The 24,137-nt window shown below is 45.7% G+C and overlaps 1 protein-coding gene across 5 annotated transcripts in view; it reads left to right on the top strand.

Moving 5' to 3' along the window:
* The window catches only part of RAPGEF5 (Rap guanine nucleotide exchange factor 5), a 306,460-nt gene extending 299,552 nt beyond the window's left edge, over nucleotides 1-6,908 (top strand). For 2 of the 5 annotated variants that reach the window (XM_061165053.1, XM_061165054.1), the window contains one exon: nucleotides 2,572-6,906. In XM_061165053.1, the coding sequence (XP_061021036.1) occupies nucleotides 2,572-2,690 (119 nt within the window). In that variant the 3' untranslated portion in view covers nucleotides 2,691-6,906. Of the gene's footprint in view, nucleotides 1-2,571 lie in introns of all 5 variants that reach the window. The other 3 variants (XM_061165055.1, XM_061165056.1, XM_061165052.1) reach the window with 2 other exon arrangements.
* Nucleotides 6,909-24,137: the final 17,229 nt, after the last annotated feature.

The following is a 24,137-nucleotide window of genomic DNA, read 5'->3' as shown; positions in this document are numbered from 1 at the left end:
TGCCTGGAGCCTTCCTGGATCAGGAATAGTTTGAAAAGTGCCCAAAGCAGTCTTCCAGAATCTTTTCTCCTCTCCAGCGAAAACTTTCTATCTGGAGCTTCCTTTGACTGAAAAAGTGTTTTTCTGAGCACTTTTGTAGACTCCCTACTGAGACTAATGTATGTAGGAATATTTGTTTCTTTTTAAGTCTCAGGAATAATTTACATTATGTTTAAATGATGTTAAGACATTGCAGAAAGGAAGGAAATCAGAATGTATTGAGTTCTGGGAGCTTTCACATGGGCAGTGACCTGACCCCAGGGCTGGTGAATGGAGGTTATTGACTCTGTGGATGCAGAACAGAAGACCCCGGCTCCGAGAGGCTGACTCACTCGGCCGTTCCTCAGGCCGCCCGGCTGGTACCCTTTCCTTCACCTTGCACAGACTTTAGAGATAAAAAGGCAGTTTGTTTTTTTTTTTTAAGAAAAGACAGAGTTCATAATTATAAATCAATGAGAAGTGACCACTAGGTAAAACCTAACTTTGAGTAGTACATACTCGTTGTAAACCAATGTTTTTCAACAATAGAGAACTATAAAGTAGAACGATCAAAGTCTTACTTCCTAAGGAAAATATTGCTAACACTTTGGTACATATTGCTTAAGAATTTTCTTTCCGTTACATGCTCTTAAGAATTTTCTTTCCGTTGCCAGTCTTGAGTAGCTTTATTGTCCTCCAACAAAGCAGCTGAACTTCTGTGTGAATTACAGAATTTCTACTTGAAAGAGAGAATTATAAATACAGGACCTAATCTTCTAAATGTTCACATCAGCAAATAATGTTTGATACATGCTTATATAATTCTCCATTAACTATTCAAGTATAATGCAGTTTCAATAGAAATAGTTAAGAACATTGTCATGTATATTCATTCAAATGTGTAAGCATAATATTGCTGATGAGTAAAGGATTTGTATTTCTTTCACCCTCCTTTGCTTCCCACGCATTTATGGGTTCTCAGCAAATTCTGGGACCTCAGTCTCACTTGCCAAGGGCTTCTGGTCTATATACACTGCATGTGTGGGCAGGAGGGTTAGAGCGGTGTGGCTGGCCTTGACCTTGCCGTCAACCTCCCATCACCAGAGAAGTCTGCAAGGCACAAAGCCAAGGAGAAATTTAAATGACCATCAGGCCATTTGGTGTTTCGTATTTACCTATCTTTAAAAATCCAGTTTGGAACTGAATTACCTAAATTCATTTTGACAGTTTATATAGGCAGGGTTAACCAATGTCAGCACTTGGAAAGCCACTTTGAATTACAGAGTGCCCTGCAAGGGTCACACATCATGGTTGGAAGCATTCTTCGTGCTATCTTTTTAAGGCTGGAAAGTTAACAACAAAATTATCTTGGAATCATCATGTTTTCTAAACCAAACAAGGAGGATGGTAAAACTCTTGGGGCTTTTAGTTGTTGAACCGGAAAGCCTTGTTTCTATTAAACCTAAGGACTACAAGCCATCCATAATATACATACCTTAAGTTTTTTCCTTAGAAAACATATTTGTCACAGAGGAGGGGAAAAATGGGTTTTCCCCAAGAGAAAAAATTTCTGCATTAGAATGCTAGAATGCTCAGCTTCCTGAGGGCCTTTTCCTTCTGCTCAAGTTGAACTCACCCCGTGCTTCTCCATCTGAAACCCCATGGATCATAGAGGCTCACAGTTACCTTGTCTTTCCGGAATGTAGCTCAGCCCATCTCCACAGGCCATGAGGTGGTTTTTGTTTGTTTTTGACTACGGGAAGTGGGCCTGCGCCATTGTCCAGGCTACTTTATCTCTGGTTCCTTATCACAGCTGCCAGCAGCACGGCATGCAGGGTTCACAGTGCCCCAGAGCCTCTTGTGGCCCTTTGTCTGCTGGGCGTTTGGGAGTAGGAACCCCCTTGCCTTGTCTTTATCTGGGCAGATGTCAGCCCATCCACACACTTCCTGAAGCTGCTTTGCCTGTTAACCAGACTTTCAGTTCACTTCAGCAGTGTTTGTTCACTCAGTTGCTCCCTTAAATCCTGCACCCCCCCAAAAAAAGACACCAAAATATTATGTGAAATACTTAAAAAAAAAAAAAAAGAACTATTGTGTCCATGCAGTCACCAGATTAGCAGTGATTTCTGACAGTTCCAGCCTACTATACAAGAGCCTGTGAACACCATTTAGTGGGGAGCCAAGACCATGGACCTGGGGGCCTCGTGGTCTGGGCTCCAGTCCTGCTCTGCCACTCACCTGCCATGTCTGTGCTGTTTCCCATTTGGGTGAGAGGATCATAACAACCACTAAATACTCTATCATGTGAGGAGACATCTCTGTCTCGGTGTTGGTAAAACATGTATCTTGCCAGTCTTATTACCTCACCTAAGGAATCTAGTCTGAGCCCAGAAAGCATCGACATGATTAGCAAACAGACATCTCTTCTGGGACCATGACACATGAGGGTCAGCCTTCTGGAGTTACACTGCATCTTCATGCAGGATTTTACTGGTATTTAGAAATAGCTTACCGCTCTCATGAGACTGAGTTTTTTCCCCTTCCCCCACATAGGAGGTGACATATCTCCAAAAGAGCACTCAGAGTTAAAGTCCTACGTTCATCACCTGTACGTCATTGACAGCCAGCAAGCCCTGTTCGAGCTCTCGCACAGGATCGAGCCGCGGGTATGAGCCCCACCGCACACTGCCTCGCCTCCCCCGGAACCGCAGCGCCGGAGCCACAGGGATGGCAGTGCCAAGCGTGTTATGTTCCTGCGAGAGAAGTTGCTGAGTTTTATCAGCGTATCACAATGAGACGCACACAGCAAAGCCAGCCAGAGCGTGCTCAGGAAGTGATGTCAGCCACCTGAGTTGGGGAGAGGCTGCTGTCGAAAGGAGGCAGCAGAAGAGGAGGCAGAAACTTTCTCGAAATGAGAAGTCTGGCTTTTTAGGATCACCATGTTGAGCCAATCATTGTTCACTTTGCGACGTGCCAACGTCAAGGCAAGAGGCCGCCCCTTGTGTCATACGGTGACCAGACAGCTCGGTTAGAGTGCGCAGGAGCCGCGGGGAGCTTCACTTGGCCTGGCAGTAGATGGCTGTTTATAGGCTCTCAGAGTAGGAGCTCGTTCGAACACTCAGACAGTGATGGCATCTCTAGGTTTCTATGGAGATGGACTGGTCTCCATCGTTGCAAACTATGACATCACCAAAAGCTACTTGTGTCTAGGGAGGCAGTGAGCACTGGCCCCTGCCGCCCCTGCTGTAATCTCCAGAAGAGAAATGTCGAGGCATGCATTTCTTAGCGGCTCAGTCACTTCGTGCTGTATGCTTGCGGGTAACATTCGTTTCTGCACAACTTGATTTACCGCTGTAAGTGAGTTAGACTAAGTTGATTTGCCAGTATGGAAAACATAGTCATCTTTAAGAAACTGACTCACTGCTTACTTTCTGGGGATTTTCTCTACGTGTGCAGGCAGGCTCTCATCTCTCCTCGAGTAGTACGATTTTTGACAGAAGCACGGTGGCTGCCACGTCGCGGGCACTCTGTAACTGTTTCTGGGGGTGACAGAGTCACAAAAGTCCGGCGTCTTGCATCTGGCGGTGCCCTCATGTTCTCACGTTTCAGCCACCTCGTACCTATACTCTGGAATGAGAACAACCAGTACAGGGGGGTCTACATGGGATTTGATGTGTGGAGCGCTTAGAGCTCCCTGGAGAAGAAGAAGGGATATAAAATAGTGGCAATGGCCTGTCTTTCAGCAGATGAAAAGAGCCCCCAGAGATCCAAATTCTGATTTATGTTGGACACTTAGAAGTCCTGTATCCCACCTCCCAACCAAGGCAGGGGGCCTTTCTATAATTTGCCTCTTTTTTCATCTCAAAGTCTCAGAGTCTTTTAGATCTCTTTTTATTTCCAGTTTTAGAGATTGGGGCTCCTACAGTAAATAAGACCTGTGGCTGTTCTCACAAACTGGTTTGCCTCAACCTTCAAATGAACAAAAAAACCTGTGGGAAACAATATTGAAATCCATCCCTGCCAGCCAGATCCTTGTCGCTTCGCTTAAATACAAAGTTCCTGCTTCCCACATTAGGTCCGCTCATTTCCACACGTGTGACCCTGGCGCCCCTCTTGCCAGCCCCGCCAGCTCCTGTTCTCGATGCCTGTACGGAAATGCTTCCTCTCCTATCATCAGCATCTCATTACTGAGCTGCGTCCAGTGCTTTCCGACACCTTCACAGCAGCGCCGTTCCCTGGGCTTGGCAACCACGCTGACCCGGAGAGATCGCTTGAAGGAACCACGTGGAGCCAATTTGGGGACGACTTTGAGAGAGAGTCTGTCCCATTGTGTCCTTCAGTCCTGCAAATGAACAGGGCTTGACAGAAAGGCACCGTCCAGGGCTGGTCCACTCAGAGAAATGCCCCAGGCAGCTGGGAATGGAATGAGACTCACTGGAAGAGGTCAGAACCAACAGAACCAGGGAAAAGCAATTTCTCTCGAGGCCGATCAAACAGTGGAGAAGTGCTCCCCTTGGCAATTACTGGTGACATTGTGGGCTGGCAGCACCAGTGTGTGTTCTGGTCTTTTCTCTATTCTTGGGGAGTAGCACTTAGCCATTCTGATCCTGTGAGGCTGTTTCAACATCTTCTCTGTGTTTTAGTTTGAGTGATTATTCGCATTAGATTTACACTGCTCCATCTAGAACTACTGCAGTTGCTCCAATGGAGAGCTATTTCAGCACAGCACCTGCTGCTTGGACCTCAGCTCAGATATATGCATGGCCAAACAAATCCACATGTACATCAGGTCTGAACAGATTCTGAGGGTGTATTCAGTTTACCCCCATGTGGTATGAGTGGAAACAGACTGGGGAGAGAACGGCGTTTGCCTACTGTTTCCTCCAGTCATGGGGCTCACGTGGCTCTCAGGGTCTCCCCTAGTCATGGGGCTCATGTGGCTCTTGGGGTCTCCCCAAGTCATGGGGTGCATGTGGCTCTCAGGGCAGCAAAAGGAAGGGAGGATTTTGTTCTGTTTAGATGTGCTTTTCCATCCCCATCTTCTGAAAGTCATAATCTCCAAATCTTCCTGAAATTTAACAAGTCTCCAGAGGTTTCTCTGGCAGCAGGTCTCAGAAATTTCAGAAGCACCGAGAAGGCTTGAATCTGAAGCTGAAGGATTCAAGGCAGGATCATGGGGACCAGATCAAGCTTAACATGAGACTTTGTAACAAGTCTGGAGTTGTCCGAGTGAAGAGGCTGCACAGAATTTAAGCTGGGTCCCTGTTAACAGGAGTAGGTCATATTCCCTCACCAGGAAGATGTATAAGCTCCTTTCCAACTCTTATTAGATTTTCACAGTTGCACAAAATCTCCATTCACTCTGAAACATGTATCTGCAACCTTCACCAGCGAGGAGTGCATGGACCCTTCTAAGGGGTTCTTTTTGCTACAGCACAACTTTCAGACAGTCCTGTGGGTCTTTGGATTTGTCAGCATTCCAGCAAACCAGCCCTCTTTAGAAGTTAGCATAGGATAGTGTGCTCTGAAGGGTTAGTTGATCAGTCGTGTCTGACTCTTTGTGAACCCATGAACTGTAGCCCACCAGGCTCCTCTGTCCATGGGATTCTCCAGGCAAGAATACTGGAGTGGGTAGTGCCATTCCCTTCTCCAGGGGATCTTCCCAAACCAGGGATTGAACCCAGGTCTCCTGCATTGCAGGCAGATTCTTTACCGTCTGAGCCACCAGGGAAGCCCCAGCAACAGTTTCCAATAGGCAAAATCATAACCATTCCAAAAATATTAAATTTTTTCATACACATTTGCAGATGCTCCAAAGACGACAGTTTTTTTAATTCACTCTCTGTTACAGTCTGTACAATTGCCAAATGGTTGTAGTGATACTTATTATCACCTGCATTTTCTTTATTCTATCTCTGTAGAATAAATTTATTGTCTTAGACCCCTATCCACAAGCAAGTCAGGTAGAGCATACCTGAAATTCCAAGGCATGAGGATAAAGAAAGAGCCCACCCCTCTCAATTTGTGGGGAGAGATGTACTCACCTCTCCGTAGGGAGAAACAGTAGTGTGAAAGAGAAGGTATTGGTGGCTTTCAATCCCTGGAGCTTGGCCTTGACGGCTGCCCTGACCCTCGCCCTGTGGTTTTGCCATAGTCATCACTCACCACAGATCCCAAATGTCCCTGGATGGCACAGGGAATCCGAACTTCTCAGAAACTAGGGGCAGATCAGATCCACTGTGGTGGTCTCACGTGGAGTTTCTTTTAAATGCGGTCTAATGTGTAATTTCTTTTAAATGCTTCAAAGACGTGTCCTTAAAATTTCAGCCTGCTTATTAACCAGTGAGCCATTGTGCTTAGAACCAGTGCTGGAAAAAAGTTTTTTAAAATTGCCAAAAAGTTAAATGAAAATGTACTATATAAAGCAAAGCTGTATATACTAAACATTTTTTAGCAGAGTACTATTTATTTGCATAGCCTATTTATTGTATTTGTATTACACTGTTATTAAAGACTGGGATGAAGTCAACCGGAAGCAAGGACTCTTGACTGCTTTGACCTTGTCAGCTTGCGTTAACAGTTAGAAGATAGAAAACCTGCAATCAGGGCGCCTACCTAACTTCTCAGGGACTACACTTCGTAGTTTTCCACCATTAGAAGAGCTGGTAAATATGAAACACTTGTGGAATTACCAGAATTGCCATTAACAGTATTTTCTTTCTCATATCTCATGCTTTCTGCTTCTGTACATATGACTGTGCTGTGTATTTATCAAAGCTAGTAAGCAATAATTTATATGTAAAAATGGCCAAGCAATATAAGGTGAAAACTTATATAAGTTACTGTTACCTTGTATTTTCAAGTGTTTTTTTAAAAAACTGCTTTTCCAAATATAAGATTATGTTAAAGATATACTATTCACGCCTCAGAGCATCTTGCTTTGTGATGTTTGGGGACTCTGTAGCCAGTGTTCTGGCACCGTGTTATGGTCAGATTGAAACTCAGGAATCGTTTACCCACAGAGTGTGCAACAGGTAGGTGAAGAGATTCTCAGGTGGCCCGTGGAAGCCAAAATCACATATGCAGTTATTGCAGAACCTGAACATGCTGTGTGGGAAATCACATCCTTTTCTGGGATGTGCAGAGTCTGACAACCCCCACCAGCACCTCACCCCACTCAAGTGGAATGGGGTGCTCTCCCTAACCAGCCCAGACATGGAGGGAAGCTCCAGGCTCTTGTGGGGATGCCCGAGGCCTGGACCAGCGGCAGCACAAGAGCCGGGGTGGGATGCTGAAGCAGAGGGGTGGTAATGATGCGCCACAGGCCGGAAAGACATTAGACTGTCACACCAACTCTTCTCTAGCCCTTCCTCCAAGAGGATTATACATCCTGCCCATTGGTGTCCAGCTTGGCCTCTGGCATGTGCTGATCCTTCCCTGCAGGAGGATTATGTTGAATTGAGTACTGGCCAAACGTCCACTTCTATTGCAAGGAGTGACCTGTGTGGCTTGGAGACTGAAGCTTTGAGGTCGCCTGTGGCCGTCATGTCCCTTCCGCTGTGAGACCCGCGGGGCCCAGGTAGAGATGTCTCCACCCACTGGGCTCTCCAGCTTGTGGAGGATGTGTCACTTGAGGGAGAGAGAAAACACCCTCATTCGAAGCTACTGAGACTTAATTGGGGGGGTGGGGGGCGACCTAGTATTACCTGGGCAGCATTTCACCACCACTGACTAATACAGTCTCCAGGACACAGGGGAGAATTAAGGCAATGGCAGGACCTTTCCCAGGTTCTACAGCAGCCGTGGCTCTGTGGAGTCTCGCATCTGGTAAGTCTGTTTCTCCTGGAGAACTCTGTATGGTGACAGATGGCCAAGGTCAAACTACGGGAGCTATCTTGATTGCTTACATCCAACACCCCTTGCTCATCTAGTTCTCCACCAGCTGCTCATCCCCACGTTCCCACATGAGGTCAGGCCCTCACTATCCATCACTTCAGCCATTACAGTGACCTTCTATTTAGGCTTCCTCCCTTTCATCAAATATTCCCTTTCAAAATTGGTTTTTCTTTTTTTTCTTTTCTCTCTCTCTCTTTTTTTTTTTTTTTTTGCTAAAATACAGATCCTAGCTCAAAATCCTTCAGCAGCACCTCTCAAGCCATAGCAGTAAACCTCAATAACATACAAGTTCTTCACATTCTGGCCTCTTACTTATCCGTCCAGGGGTCAAAGAGATTGGGAAGACAAATAATTTGGTACCCCCATTTAAACTGCTATTCTACATGGGGAGATTCATTGATTCTTACTCATAAGAATGCCAGATGAAAATAATATGCACCAGACATTTGCTAAATGAGTAATGTGAGACTTACTTGCTCCTTTCAAAGGTGTGGAATCTTGAAGCCACACTGAGGATGCAGAGCTCTCTAGGCTTGGAGGAGGTGGGGCGGGGGCTCTACCAGGATTTGCCTAGGTGGGCAGAATTGCCTTTGCTATCAGAGATGAGCTCTTCCCTACCAGAGAAGTCCCAACAGACCTAAAACCAGCCAGCAATTCAGTCATCAGATGAACGATCTGGGAGAAGATCTCTAAGATCACTTTCAGCCCCTAGCTGTTAAGAAAACTGGTGCAGATCTGCGATTGCTAGAGATAATTGGTTTTGTTTTGTTTCAGGAAGTGACTAGGCTGATGTGGGAAATAAGAACTGTTCACGGTCCTTTGTGTCCCGTTGACCTGGGCTGGGCCTCAGCTGGGAGGGAACGGCAGTGGGCCAAGAGCGGAAGGGACGCCTCACCCTTCCCGGCCCGGTGCCCCTGCTGACTCCACAGTCCTAGCAGACATGAAGGCCTGCAATAAACAGATGAATAAAGTCCTGGAATCAACACAGCAGGGTCTGCTTCCAGCACAGAGCCAGCTGCTGCCTCCCCAGGGGTAAGGAGGGGCCACAGTGAGGGTGAACCTCGTCCTTTCAGCTGTCATTATATTCCTGGCTGCTGCCACCTGGCCTCACTCTACCTTCTGGACCAGGACCCCTGACTGGAGCCAGCACTCAAGTCTGGCTGGACTCTTCTCCTTCCCACCCCAACACATTGTGCCCAGGACCCCTTCCGCACCTACCCCCCCCCCCCCCCCCCAGTAAGGCTCGTCCACTTCCAGATCATCCTGGGCCACCCATCCTGCACTGAACCCCCTGTCACTGTCTCAGTTCCTAGAGCAGGTCCCACCCCACTCTTTGGGGAACCACCCTGCATGGTCTCTCCACCCATCTTGCGTGGGCTGCCTCGAGGGGGAGGAAAAGGACCAACCTAGCCTGTAAGGCTAGACTGCCGGTTCAAATCAGACTCAGGCATTGAAGAGTTGGGAGAACCAGCAAAGTTTCCACCGCCATCTTAGCTGCTGTTTCTGCACCTCAGAAAATGGGAGTTCATATGCCTTCTCCCTCACAAGGTGGTGTGAGAAATAAGATGAAAGGAAAATGTATAGTAGTACATCAGATGATACGAGGTTCGTAAAGAAAAAAAAGCTAAAGCAGGGATGGGGATTGGAGAGTGCCAGGGAGAGAGTCAAAGTGCCAGGACAGGCCTTTGTTATGAGTTGAATCAGGCCCCCTCAAAACTCATATGTTAAAGGTCCTAACCCCCAGGATCTCAGAATGTGACTTTATTGGGAGACAGGGCCTTGACAGAGGTTATTAAGTTAAAATGAAGTCCTTATGGTGTAAGCCGTTTAGAAGGACCCATGTTCTTATGAAAAGAAGCGAAAGTGTTAGCCGCTCAGTCCTGTCCAACTCTTTGGCAACCCTGTGGATTGTAGCCTGCCAGGCTCCTCTGTCCGTGGAATTCTCCAGGCAAGAATACTGGAGTGGGTTGCCGTTTCCTTCTTTAGGAGAACTTCCCAATCCAGGAATCGCACCTGCATCTCCTGCTTGGTAGGCAGATTATTTACTACTGAGTCACCTAGGAATCACATTTGATACTTATTGACAGTTTGTGGACTGATGGCCTCAGGTGCTGTGGGGACCAAAATATGAGACATTCAGGCCATCTGGTGGGCATGTGCTGATTCTGCTCAGCATTTAGGTCTCAGTTGTAGATTCCTGTTCTTGAGGTCCTGGTTAAATCAAAGGACACAATGAGGCACTGTTGTGAGTGAGAGGCTTGGCTGCTCTGCTTTACTGGGCCACAGTCCAGTGGGTTCTTGTTTTTGCAACACAATGCAGAGTCTTAAAAGAAAAAAAAAAAATACAGAAATCAAGGGAGTGAAAAAGGAGCCAAGCTGGAGAACGTTGACACTTGAAAGGGTCAGGCAGACACTGTCACCTGCTGTCTCCAAAGGGGATGAGGCTTCCCTGGTGGATCAGCTGGTAAAGAATCTGCCTGCAATGCAGGAGACCCAGGTTCGATCCCTGGGTCAAGAAGATCCTCTGGAGGAGGGCATGACTACCCGCTCCAGTATTCTTGCCTGGAGAATGCCATGGACAGGCGGGCTATAGTCCATGGCGTCACAAAGAGTTGGACATGACTGAGCGAACTTTCTTTCGAGGGGATGAAGGTGAGAGCCAGGCTGGAATGGAACAGGCAAGTTCCTCCGCATGCCCTGCTATTGACCATCAAGTGAAAAGTCCAAAGAAGCCTACAGAGCACCTCCTGATCTGAGCCCTGCTTGGTTCCCCAGCCTGTCCTCTGGGTACTGCTCCCCACCCCACCGCACTCCCCAAGAGACACACGTTCGTTTCACTTCAGCCAAGCTCAACCTTTCAGGCAAGCCCACAGGCCAGAGGACTAGCCATTCTACCCTCCCCATTACCCAGCGGGCACTCCGGCACTAGGGGGTGCTGTGCTCTCGCGGGGCTACGGCCGTGAACGTGAACGAGACCACGATCCGCCCCGCACGCGCGCAGCTGCCGCCGGCTGCTCGCTGCCCGTCTAAGGGACGCTTCAGCCTCAGCACCGCGGGGGAGGCTGGCCCGGGCCCTCCGGCCTGCGTGGATTTCCTCCGCACTGGCTGTCCCCGCCAGCCCAGGTTTAGCCCTCAGGTAGGTGTCCCAGGCGCAGGTGAAGGGCACAGTTCACGGCCCAGCGGTGCTGCAGCGTCAGAGGGATTCGCAGCCTCGCGGGGCCAGCGCTGCGCGCTCCAAGTCCCCGTGGGTGACGGGAGGCGGCTGAAGAGCTCCGGGGGCTGGGGTGGGCCAGAGAGGCCGCTTTCAGCCCCTTCCCAGTGTTGTGATGTCCGAGGAGCGGGACGCGATTCCAACACATTCCTGAATGTTTGTAGCTGGGGTGAATCCAAGTCCCCTTTCCCAGAGCGGGTACCAGGTAGGCCACACCTGAGGTCTGCGCCAGCAGTCCAGAGGTCCCAGGGCCACCACGGTCACGTTCTTCCTCCAGGCCCTGCACACCGTCCGCAGTTCAGAGGAGACCTCGGGAGGCATTAGCTGAGGCCTGCTCAGAAACGACCCTCTTACTGCTAGGGGAGCAGGGAACCCTTGTCCTCCGCTCCACCCCACCTTGTCTCCCCAACAGTCCTGCCAGGGCTAACTTTGGCCACTCCCAGATCCCACGAGGGCTAAGAGTTTCCCTGACTCTCACAGTGGCTGAGCACCCTTGTTGCCCCAGCCATGTATAAGCTGCTGGAATATTCCCAAGTGTGACTAGCCTGCTGCCCCAAATTGGGGTGGAGAGGGATGGAATGAAGGGATAAAGCTCCGTTTCCTTCCTTCCTCTTCTTTCCCATGAAAGAGCCCTTGAGGGCAGATTCAGGTGGAAAAGAAGGACAGGTCCCCTCAGTCACGCGCAATGACCCCAGTGGTCACCGCTGGGCTCCTTTTGTTCTTCGACACCAATGGAGTTGGGGCTGCAAATTCTCTGGAGAGTCAAGATGTGGGGAACAGCCAGCGGCCCTTGTGGAACCCATGTTTCACATTATGCATTGAAATTCCCCTTGGCCCAGGGCTGAGCTTACCCTGCAGAATCAAAGAGGTCAGTAAAAGCAGGGGACAAACCACAGACTCAGCCTGGAAGCCAGAAGACACCACACAGATGGAGATAAACAGGCATTTCAGAGCAGCGCAGGGTGGGGCATGGCACATTGCTTCTCTGGCTGGCAGTGCCTGGCCACTGGGTCTCCAAACAGTCCTTCCGTTTTGGAGATGCCAGGTTGTTTTGAATCTAAGGCTTGACTGTTTTGGGGTCGGAGTGGGGAGGATTGACTGGATCACAAAGGGCCCCTGCGTGATAAATATGGCAGTTTGTATGTTTCGTATTCTGGTACTCAGCCCTCCCCATGGGGACACACTTTTTTTGGTTTATTTTTAAGTTTATTTTACTGAAATAGAGTTGATTTACACTCTTGTGTTAATTTCTCTTGTGCAGCAATGTGATATTCAGTTTTTTATATACACACACACACACAAACATATACACATTTTTTTCTCATATTCTTTTCCGTTATGGTTTATTACAGGATATTGAATATAGTTCTCTATGCTCTACAGTCGGGTCTGTTGTTTCCCCATTCTATATATAACAGTTTGCATCTGCTAATCCCAAACTCCAAGTCCATCCCTTCCCCACCCACCACCCCTTGGCCACCACAAGTCTGTTCTCTATGTCTGAGTCTGTTTCTGTTTCATAGATACATTCTTTTGGAAGCACTCTTTTCATTTACCATTTAATCTTTTTTAAAAAAAATTATTTACTTATCTTGGCTGCGCTGGATCTTACTTGCTGCTCATGGTCTTTCTCCCTAGTTGCGGGAGCTCAGGCGGGCTCCTACTCTTCATGGTGGCTTCGCTTGGTGCAGGCTCCAGGCTCCAGGTACACAGGCTCCAGTAGTTAGGTTTTTCAGGCTCTAGAGCACAGACTCAGTAGTTATGGTGCACGGGCTTAGTTGCTCCGTGGCATGTGGAATCTTTCAGGACCAGGGATCGAACCCATGTTCCCTTCAATAGCAGTTGGATTCTTATCCACTCTACCACCAGGGAAGTCCCTGGAAACACTGTTTTTTGACAGAGTTATTTTTCCTTAAGAAAAGTTCCCAATCTTAGGGTTTTTTAAGTGATTCAAATTCTGGCAGTTCAGAGTTGTTTAGTGTCTTCAGGTAGATGTTAAAGAACAGCTGGGTTTCCTCCCAGTATTTTCTTTGCCCTTTGGTTTATTTCACTCAGTGTTCCAGTAGAAAGATCCCTGGACTGTGAGTCAGGGAAACCTGAATTCAGGTGCCTGCCCCACATTCTTCCAGGAACTGTGGCCTTGGGCGAGTCATTTATCCTCACTGAGACCAGTTCTCTTACATTCTGAGATGATGTAGAATCACAGGGAGGGAGGAGGGCTTGGTTAGTTCACTATGTCATCATGTAACAGCTGTTTTGATTCTCTGTTGGAGAGTTCATTCATTCATTCATTTGTTCATCAACTATTTAATATATAGAGAGATCATGACAGACATGAAGATGCAAAGTCGATGAAGACATGGTCCCCACTGATGAACAGGCACAGTGGAAAGAGTGCTGATTTTCTGAGGGACACAGCCAGGTCCCAGTGCTAATTAGCTGTGAGAACTCAGCTAAGTTTTGATGACTTCTCTGAGCCCTAGTCTGCTTACTAGTGTAATGGGGTTATTGCATAGGGTGACCAACCATCTGATCTGTCTGAGACTGAAGAGTTTCTTAGGACACAGGACTCTTGGAACTAAAACCTAGAAGGTTCCAGACAAACTGGTAGGAGTTGGTCACCTATGTGAGAGATGAATTGAAATGACACATAGATAGGGCCTAAGCCCAGGGACTTCCCTGGTGGCTCAGACAGTAAAGTGCCTACAATGCAGGAGACCTGGGTTCAATCTCTGGGTCAGGAAGATCTCCTGGAGAAGGAAATGGCAACCCACTCCAGTACCCTTGCCTGGAAAATCCCATGGACGGTGGAACCTGGTAGGCTACAGTCCATGGGGTCGCAAAGAGTCAGACACGACTGAGTGACTTCACTTTGACTTTTCAAGCACAGTGCCCAGCATCTGCTAGCTGCTTTATCAATACAGCCCTTCTTCGGGTATATGCCCACACAGCCAGACACCCCCACCCACACACCTCATCACAGGATAAAGGGAAAAGAAAAAATGTAAACAAATAAATATGCTATAACTAAGGCAGCTGTGGGAGAGAAGGACTGCTGAGAAAAGCCAGGAGAGGCTGCAGCAGATGGGAGCCTGGGGTGGGGGGAGGCGAGTTAAGTGAGGGTCCTGTTTAGGGAGATGCAGCCTGTGCTTGAAATATTTGTAAATGCTTGAAAGTTTAACAGCTTTGGGCTCCTAAGAGGTGTTCTGTGTGGTTAGAACAAGCAGGGAAGATCCTAAAGGTAGGTTTGATTCATATTGTAAAGGCCCTATGTATGATTCTAAAAGACTTGGCTGTCATTTTGAAAATTTCCAAACACTTTTGATGATGCATCCTTCTGGTGAAAACAGACACCCTTCCAAATACATGTATATTTATGTATAAATAATGCACATGTACTATGTAAGGAAATAAAACATACAAAAAAACCCAGAAATGTTTAAAGAAACAGATGAAAGGCAAATATAAATAGAAGTTCTATTTTCTTTCTATTCTCCAGTGATTTATTTTGTCTGCTTCCTCGAGTATACACACCCCATTTGAGAGATCACTTCTCTTGGCGGTGGAGAATCATGGCAGGCTTTAGATGAAAGCAAAAAAACTTAACCTGATCAAGTTTGATTTCCATCAAGTGACCCTGGGTGCTTAAAGAAGGGCACGGAGGCAAAGAAGCCAGTAGGAGACTGTTGTCAGAGTCCAAGAGAAGGTTTCAGTGGCCCACACTCAGGTGGCAGCATAGGTGTGCAGGGAAGACGACAGATTGGGGAGGGATTTAAGAGGTAAAAGCAAGGGGACGTGTGAGTAAGAATGAATCTGTTGAGTTAAATAAATGCATGAATGCATGCCTCTTGAAAGATGTCCTCACACAGAGGTATGCCCTGGAACTACATTCAATTTCAGTGACATTTTTGGTCCACACTCCAGATGTGATGCAAGGGAAGTCAGAGCTGTATTATGACTTTCATGGACCTTAGACACTTTGCCTTCAGTGAGCCCCTTTCTCCATTAAAAAAAATAATAAAAATATATATTTATATAAATGTAAGTATATATATATATATGAAAGCATCTGAATGAATTGTATAGAGAGGAATATAATAAAGTGGTATTAATATTATATTCCCTTTTTCTCCTGATTTTGGAAGGAAGTAAAATACTCTCATGGGTTTCTAAAGGTATACTGCACCTTAGGCACCGGGCCCCTGGTGCCCAAAGGATAAGTCAGCCCTGGAAGCCTGTCAGACTCTGGGGATGTGGCTTTCTGGCAGGTTCCGTATGAGCATGGAGCGCCATCTAGTGGCTCACATGTTTGCAAGGCAGCCAAGCTGCTTATCTGTACAACTTTTGACTCAGCATCCCAGATCAGACCCAGTCTGTCTTACGGCTGCTTGACTCATCTCCAGACTGCCCTGGATGCAGGGTTTTGAGACTGATTGGTAGGCAGCCAACACGAAACTTCAAGAGTGCAACAAGGGCACAGTAGAGCCCCCAAATCAGCTAAGAGCCAAAGTTTAATCTTTCCATCTACCAAGTTATTTAATGCAGTAGTAGTTTTCAACATTTTGGGGCTTGAGGCAATACACTGAATGGGGGTACAAGTGGACACCAATTTAGGAAAGAAAGTTTTAAAAAACTAAAAAAAAAAATGGTCTTGCAATATTCTCTCAGTATTTATTTTCTTCTCCACTAGGATTCCTTCTGTATCTGCAAAGCAGTTATCCAGTATTTGATAAGAGGCCAGACTTTTTTTTTTTTCATGGCCATGTTGCATTCCTTGCAATATCTTAGATTCCCTGACCAAGGACTGAACCCAGGCCCATGGCAGTGAAAGCCTAGAGTCTTAACCATTGAGCTGCCAGGGAAATTCCTATATGATCTTTTTAATTTGCTTTTGCATTAGGCTTGCTAATATCTTATTGGGTTTCTCTTATTTCTCTTATTGAAAATTTTGCGTCTATATTCATCAGGGATATTGGCCTGTAATTTTCTTAAATCATAGTGTCCTTTTCTGGCCAGAGTATTACTGGCTTTGTAAAATGAACCTGGAAATGTTCCCTCTTGTTCAGTTTTTTGAAAGAGTTTGAGTACTGTTAATGCTTCTTTAAACATTTGGTAGAGTTCACTAGTGAAATCACCTTGTCCTAAACTTTTCTTTGTTTGGGAGTTTTTGATTACTGATTCAGTCTCCTTACTCTTTATTGGTCTGTTCATATTTTTACTTCTTCATAATTCAGTCTGGGTAGGTTGTAAATTTCTAGAAATTGACTCATGTCCTCTAGGTTATCAAACTTGTTGGCATATAATTATTCACTATCATCTCTTATGATCTTTTGTATTTCTGTGGCTAATTAATTACAATATCTCCTCTTTCATTTCTGATTTTCTTTGAGTCGTCTCTTTTTTTCCTTAGTTAGTTAGCCAAAGGTTTGTCCATGTGTGCGGCTCCTGACTTAGAACTCTGGATGGGGCAAGAGAGAGGCAAGAGAGGCAAACAAGCCTCCTTGGCAGTGTTCACACAGCTGCAGAATCCAGGCACTTCCTCTCACACTCACACCTTCCCCCACAGGAGACATCACAGGCTGAGAAAGGTTCTCTTGCCCCTGAGCTACCCAGGAGAGGTGTGGTGCAGGTAGTCAGATGTTCCTCTTACCCTCTCTGATGTATTCAGTTGCGGATTTTTGTCGTTGTTGCTGCTCCAGTCATGTGCTGGAACCTCTGCTGGATGCTTGGACTTCCACAGTCTCTGATCTGTGGGTGATTGTCTAATTGGTGATTTTTGTAGGGGAAGACGATAGAAAGCTTCTATTATTGCCATTTTTATGATGTCACTTTCCAACAGATATCTTTAAAGATATAAACTCATAAAGCTTACTCAAGAAATAAATAACCCAATAGTGTGAAAGTCGCTCAGTCATGTCCGACTCTTTGTGACCTCGTGGACTCTACAGTCCATGGGATTCTCCAGGCCAGAATACTGGAGTGGGTAGCCTATCCCTTCTCCAGCAGATCTTCCCAACCCAGGAATCAAACCAGGGTCTCTGCATTGCGGGTGGATTCTTTACCAGCAACCCAATAGTTGTGTATCAAACGAAGCAACTGAGTTCATAGTTTAAAGTCTATATCAACCAAAAAAGAAAAGTCTGTATCAATTTGCCTGCATCTAATCTGGAGCTTAGGCCACACAGGAGGTAAACAGGAAAAGTTTACAATGAAGAATATCAAACTCTGATAAAATAGGGCCTGTTGGTACAAGATAAAACCAGTGCTGGCAAGGACGTGGAGTAACTGGAACTCCATACATTGTTGGTGGGAATTCAACACGGGATAGCCAGTTTGGAAAACAGTTTGGTAGTTTCCTGTAAACTGTCATGGATCCTTACCATTCAATTCAGCGCTGCCACTCATAGATATTTACTTAAGAGAAGTAAAAAGATACGTTAAGACAAAGACATGTCCTTAAAAGTTTATAACTGACTTAGTCTTAAGAGCCAAAAACTGAAACCACGCAATATTTACCAACTGGTAAATAGATAAACACATTACAGTGCCGGACCTGCCGGCAAAACGAACAGGTCGAGGACGCAATCACCAGAGCACCTGAGAAATAAGAGACTCGGAAAGATGGGGTTGAGAGGGACGGAGTCAGCTTGTGACTGATTCCGACGACTTTATTGAGGGGTAACATACATATATATGCTAACAGGATTCACCAAATTTTAGATCAAAGACTTGCATACGTGCAGAACTGCAGACACTAGTTTTAGCTCAGGAGTTTTATCTCAACTCTTGCAGAGCATGGCACCAGCGTCTTACAATCAGTTAAAGACTACCTAGACATAAACCAGTCACAGGAGCCTGTGATAATCTTATCAGAGTCAGGAAAATGGGCAAATGGTGGCTGCAGAGATTTCCTTGAGGGAGGTGAGAAAGGCCAATTTGCACTTTAATAAATCAGGGGTGGTGGGACAGAGAGGGACCTCTTAGGTCTCTCTCAGGGCCGAGAAGGGGCCTGAGCAGTCAGGCCGGCTCCCCGCATCTCCCCCTTTTCTTTTGACTAATGGCTATTATATCTCCCTCGAAGGAAATGGCCGCGTTTGCAAACGGGAAAACATCAGCAATCTTTTATTTATCATCTCAGATATGCATTGACAAATGCAGGGGCCAAAACACAGCAATAACAATATGCATATAATGATAAAAATTATAGATTTCCACCAACCACTATGAAACCAGGCAGATATCTGACTCCAAATGCTGGAGTCAGAAAAATCCATAGTGGCTACTTGTTGTTTCATATCTTCTAAAGCATCAGAAACTTTTGAGGAATAATCAGGAATATATACACAACACTCCATTTTTTATTAAGGCACATGTTCCCCCTTGAGAGGCTGTTAGAATATCCAGAGCCATACGATTTTGTAGAACAGCTTTTCTCATCTGTTTTTGTTCTTCATTAAGAGCCTCTAAAGCTCTTCTAGTATCTGTCAAAGCTTGTTTTGTAAAATTGTTCAAAGCCTCTACCCTGAGCATAATATCAGTGGCTCCTAAAGAGGGCACAAAAATTGAGGCTAAATAATCATACCAATGAAAAACAGAGCGTGACCACCGGGCTTTAACATAAGGTAAATTAACAGGTTGACTAATTTTTTGCTTATGAATTCTCCCAGGGGCAAACACAAACCCTAGGGTACATCTCCCCACCCATCCTACAGGGAGCCAGGGCCAAAGGTTGTATCCACAAATCCATCGAGTGTTGTTTGGGGCTACCCATCTTATACCAGGGCTATTTTCCCAATCTGTCCCCGGCCAAATAACAGACTTGTTGACAATAAACGTTACATCCATTACAGTCTTACATTTGTGGGTAGGCAATAGTCCCATATGTTTCATGTGATATCCTGGCAATTCTCAGCCTCCAAATGTTGGTACATGAGTCTTTTGCTCCCAGCAAATGTCAGCAGGGGTCAGTAGCTGTCCTTTTTCAGAGCTCATCCAGAAATATTCATCCCAAACTTGGTAGTAGTCACCCTCAAATCGATTAAAATCATTAGGAGAAGAAACAGATCTATTTTTGTAATATAAGTACGCATTAACACTCATGCATCTGCTGATTTGTCAGGAGAAGATTCTTCTGCTGTAAAGTCAGCCGACCTAATATCTGATTCAGTGATCTCCTCCGTCTGGCGTACCAGCCTTTCCGGGAGCCAGCGCGGTGCTTTGGCATCCTGTGGAAAAACACATACATGACCCCTCCCCCAAATTAACACGGGATCTGGGCCATGCCAGTTATTATCTAGCGGGTCCTTCCACAAGACCATCGGCCTTTTGCTGAAAATCTGAGGGTCCCAAAATCTCTGTGCGGCTGAATGTCCTTCTTTATCTAAAATTAAAACATTTAAAATATATAAAGCGTGATTAAGGTAATTTCTGGGTAGAAGTGGGTAGAGCTTCCCCCTCTGTATTTTTTGAAGCTGTAGTTTCGAAGTTTGATTAGCACGTTCCATGATGCCTTGACCCTGTGGATTATAAGGAATGCCTGTTTTTAGGGTGATAGAAAAAGAGGAACAAAAATTTTTGAAGGCAGAGGAAACATAGCCGGGGCCATTATCAGTTTTTATAATCTTTGGCATGCCTAAAATGGAAAAAGCATAAAGACAATGTGAGATAGAATGTTTTGCGGCTTCACCAGTCTGAAGGATGCCACAATATATCCTGAAAAGGTGTCAATAGATACATGAACGTACTTTAAACGACCAAAGGAAGGGACATGAGTGACATCCATTTGCCAAAGATGATTCGGTAGAAGCCTGCGAGGATTAACGCTAAATGTGGAACTGGGAGAAACTTAGGGCAAACAGAACAAGATTTAACAATTTGTCGTGCAGTTTCTCGAGGGATTTGAAACTGCAAACGAAGAGTATTACTATTCTGGTGATGTAGCGCATGTGATTGCTGTGCTGCTTTCACCTGTGAAAGAAAAACTCTAGTGTGAGAATCAGCCATCTGATTTCCCATAGATAGAGATCCAGGAAGCCCAGTGTGGGCACGTAAATGTCCAAAGAAGCAGGGTAAGGTGCGCTGTTGCAGCAGAGACTGAATTGAACGTAACAAATGTTGAATGTTAGAATTCACAGTAGAAATAAAGGGAACGGTTTCTATATATTGTAAAGCATGAACAATGTATTTGCTATCAGTAAACAAATTAAAAGACTGTGAGGAATATCGTGAGCATACTTTATGAACGGCTGAAAGTTCTACTTCTTGAGCCGATGTATAGTTCATCTGCCAGGAGAAAGGGGTATCATTAACCACAAAGGCAGCAGTTCCGTTGGAGGATCCGTCAGTAAAGATCATAAGCACATCTTGAATAGGAACATTAGAAACATTCTTTGGAAAAATAAATGAATGCTGGCTGGCAAAATGCAAAAGTTTATCAGAAGGTAAATGATTAATAATTTGACCTGTAGAGGAGGAAAAGGCCAAAGCCCACGAGTAATTAAACTGAAAAAGCCATTCCTGCTGTTCTTTGGTATAGGGCACATAAATGTAAGCAGGATCGGCTCCCAACATTTCTCTGGAAAGACGCCTTCCTTTGGCAATGAGGAGGCTAATGAAATAAAAAAAAGGAGTAAGAACTTTTGAAGGCGATACAGGTAAATGGATCCACTGTAAGGGAGCATTTTGATATAACACTGCAGTCGGGGTATGTTTAGAGGGAAACACATATAGTCCCCACAGTTGAGAAAAATCACAGTAGGTAGCAAAATGTTGAGAGAGGGCCTTTTCAACTAGGGCCAGAGCAGCTCGCCCCTCATTGTTTAGTATTCTAGGGGAGGAAGGGTCACTTGTTGATTAAGGTTTTGAAATTGTCCTTCCCCCATTAGCATGTCAAAAGTAACCTGCAGCCCATTGCGGCGGTTACGGTCTTCAATGATGCCACAGACTTCCCCGTATTCTGAGCGCCACAAAAGATAATCACCTCCTGAGAGACAGGCTCGTGCAACAGCCTTCCAATCATTAGGAGGCAAGTATTGAGATGAAAGACTTTCAATTATGGCTAGAGTAAACGGCGCAGTAGGCCCATATTGAGCGCAAGCTTGTTTCAGTTCTTTCAGTTGTTTAAAAGGCAGGGGCTCATGATACCTCCGATGATTAGCATCTTGAAAGACAGGGAAAATCATAGAATATCCCTCAAGATTTTCACCCTGTTCTCGGGCTGTTTTCACAGCCATTTGTAGTGGTGAAAGTACTGGCCTTTTTAGGCTAGATGGGACGTATACTGGCACTGTTGGAATCAAAGGCGCTTTTGCGAGAGGAGGGGGAGGGAGCGGGACGGGCGGCGGCAGCGGGTCAGGATCTAAACCGGCTACAACGGATGGCGTTTTAGAATGCAACGGCTTAGCTGTATTTATGGGCGATAAGTCTAGTTGTTCCATTCTCTGAGATATGGATGTTAGCATCTCTCTAAGTTCAGAAAAAAGGGAGTCTTAGTCTTTATTCTTTTGTTGAGTTACTATAAAGGCATCCCATCCTTCTTTGTCATGCTCAAAAGCCTGCTCTTTTAAATCGTCTTCCTCATCAGGAGAAAGTTCCGAATCTGAGTCTTGTTCGAGAGCAGTAGTCTCATTATCATTTTTTCTGGAACCTGAAACAATTGGGGAGTCATATATGTGCTCCGCTACCCGTTGGGGGGCACCTGAACACTTGGGTGTTATAAGTTTCAAGGCTGTTTCAAGTTTCCTACTCTCATGTTCTGGGTTTAAACAATCCCTTATTAGAGTCCATAGAGAATAAGCATCAAGAGGAACTTTGTCCGGTCCACGGAGGGTATAAATTGTTTGAATTTGTTCTCCCACCTTTGTCCAAGTTTCAAGGCTAACAGTTCCTTCCTCTGGGAACCAGGGACAAGTTTCCTCCACAAAGACAAGAAATCTTTCTAGTTTCTGTTTAGACACAGAAATTCCTCTAGCTTTTAGCATAGTTTTTAACATAGAAACAAAGAACTGCCTACTATTACTTTGCCCCATAATTTTTACTCTCAACTATACCCTCTCCACCCACAGTTTTCCAACGATACCTGAATAGGTGAGGTTTTCTCCCGGGATCACTTTCAATATTTTTGGGTGGCTGTGCGCTGGGATCCGCCCACGTCCCTGTTTGGGCGCCACTTGCCGGACCTGCCAGCAAAACGAACAGGTCAAGGACGCAATCACCAGAGCACCTGAGAAATAAGAGACTCGGAAAGATGGGGTTGAGAGGGACGGAGTCAGCTTGTGACTGATTCCGACGACTTTATTGAGGGGTAACATACATATATATGCTAACAGGATTCACCAAATTTTAGATCAAAGACTTGCATACGTGCAGAACTGCAGATACTAGTTTTAGCTCAGGAGTTTTATCTCAACTCTTGCAGAGCATGGCACCAGCGTCTTACAATCAGTTAAAGACTACCTAGACATAAACCAGTCACAGGAGCCCGATAATCTTATCAGAGTCAGGAAAATGGGCAAATGGTGGCTGCAGCGATTTCCTTGAGGGAGGTGAGAAAGGCCAATTTGCACTTTAATAAATCAGGGGTGGCGGGACAGAGAGGGACCTCTTAGGTCTCTCTCAGGGCCGAGAAGGGGCCTGAGCAGTCAGGCCGGCTCCCCGCATTACAGTATATACATACATTAGAAAATGTCATGAATAGGTTGAATCCTAGCCCCCAAAGTTGATGGTCATAGGAGACAGAGCCTTTGGGAGGTGATTAGGTCATGAGGGCAGAGCCCTTGTGAGTGGGATTCATGTTTTATAAAAGAAGCTCTAGAGAGATCCCTAGTCCCTTCCTCTCTGCAAGTTTACAGAGGGAAGGTGCCGACTGTGAACCTGGATGCAGGCCTTCATCAGAACTTGACCATACTGGCACTTTGGTCTTCGACTTGCCAGCCTCCAGAACTGGGGGAACTTAACATATGTCCTTTAAAAGCTCCCAACCTGTGGTATTTTGTTACAGCAGCCTAAGTGGAAAAAAAAGGTGCATTTTGGGTGATTGAAATATTCTACATCATAATTATGGCAGAGTTTTTAATATATATATTTCTTAAAACTCAGCAAATTAGGTACATTTAAAATTGGTAATTTTATTATTTGTAAACTCTTTCTCAATAGAGCTATTTTTTTTTTTTTAAAAAAACTAGTAATAATGTCAAGCCTCTGCTGCTACTGCTGCCAAGTCACTTCAGTCGTGTCTGACTTTTTGTGACCCCATAGACAGCAGCCCACCAGGCTCCCCCGTCCCTGGGATTCTCCAGGTAAGAACACTGGAGTGGGTGGCCATTTCCTTCTCCAGTGCATGAAAGGAAAAGTGAAAGTGAAGTCGCTCAGTCGCGTCTGACTCTTAGCGACTCCATGGACTGCAGCCTACCAAGCTCCTCTGTCCATGGGATTTTCCAGGCGAGAGTACTGGAGTGGGTTGCCATTGCCTTCTCTGGTCAAGCCTCTAGACCACCCTAATTAAAATAGAATCCCTGGAGATAAGGCCCACATGCCTTAGGTGATTCTAAAGTACAGTCTGAGTTGAAAATGACTGTCCTATGTAGAAAGAACATTTGCGTGAAGTCTTACTAGCTTCAGTAAGGCATCTCAAATGGTATGGCATCAATATGAAACTTTTTTTCAACATCTCCTCTCACTTGTTGTTCAGTCCTGTCTGACTTTGCAACCCCATGAAGTGCAGCATGCCAGGCTTCCCTATCCTTCACTATCTCCTGGACTTTTCTCAAATTCATGTCCATTGTGCCGATGATGCCATCCAGACATCTCTTCGTCTGTTGCCTTCTTCTCCTCCTGCTCTCAATCTTTCCGAGCATTGGGTCTTTTCCAGTGAGTTGGCTCGTCATATCAGGTGGCCAAAGTATTGGAACTTCAGCTTTAGTATCAGTCCTTCCAATGAATATTCAGGGTTGGTTTCCTTTAGGATTGACTGTTTTGATCTCCTTGCTGTCCAAGGGATTCTCAAGAGTCTTCT

This window comes from Dama dama, chromosome 18 (genome assembly GCF_033118175.1).
Source record: "Dama dama isolate Ldn47 chromosome 18, ASM3311817v1, whole genome shotgun sequence".
Classification (NCBI taxonomy): domain Eukaryota; kingdom Metazoa; phylum Chordata; class Mammalia; order Artiodactyla; family Cervidae; genus Dama; species Dama dama.
This window is presented reverse-complemented; position numbering and strand designations above follow the sequence as displayed.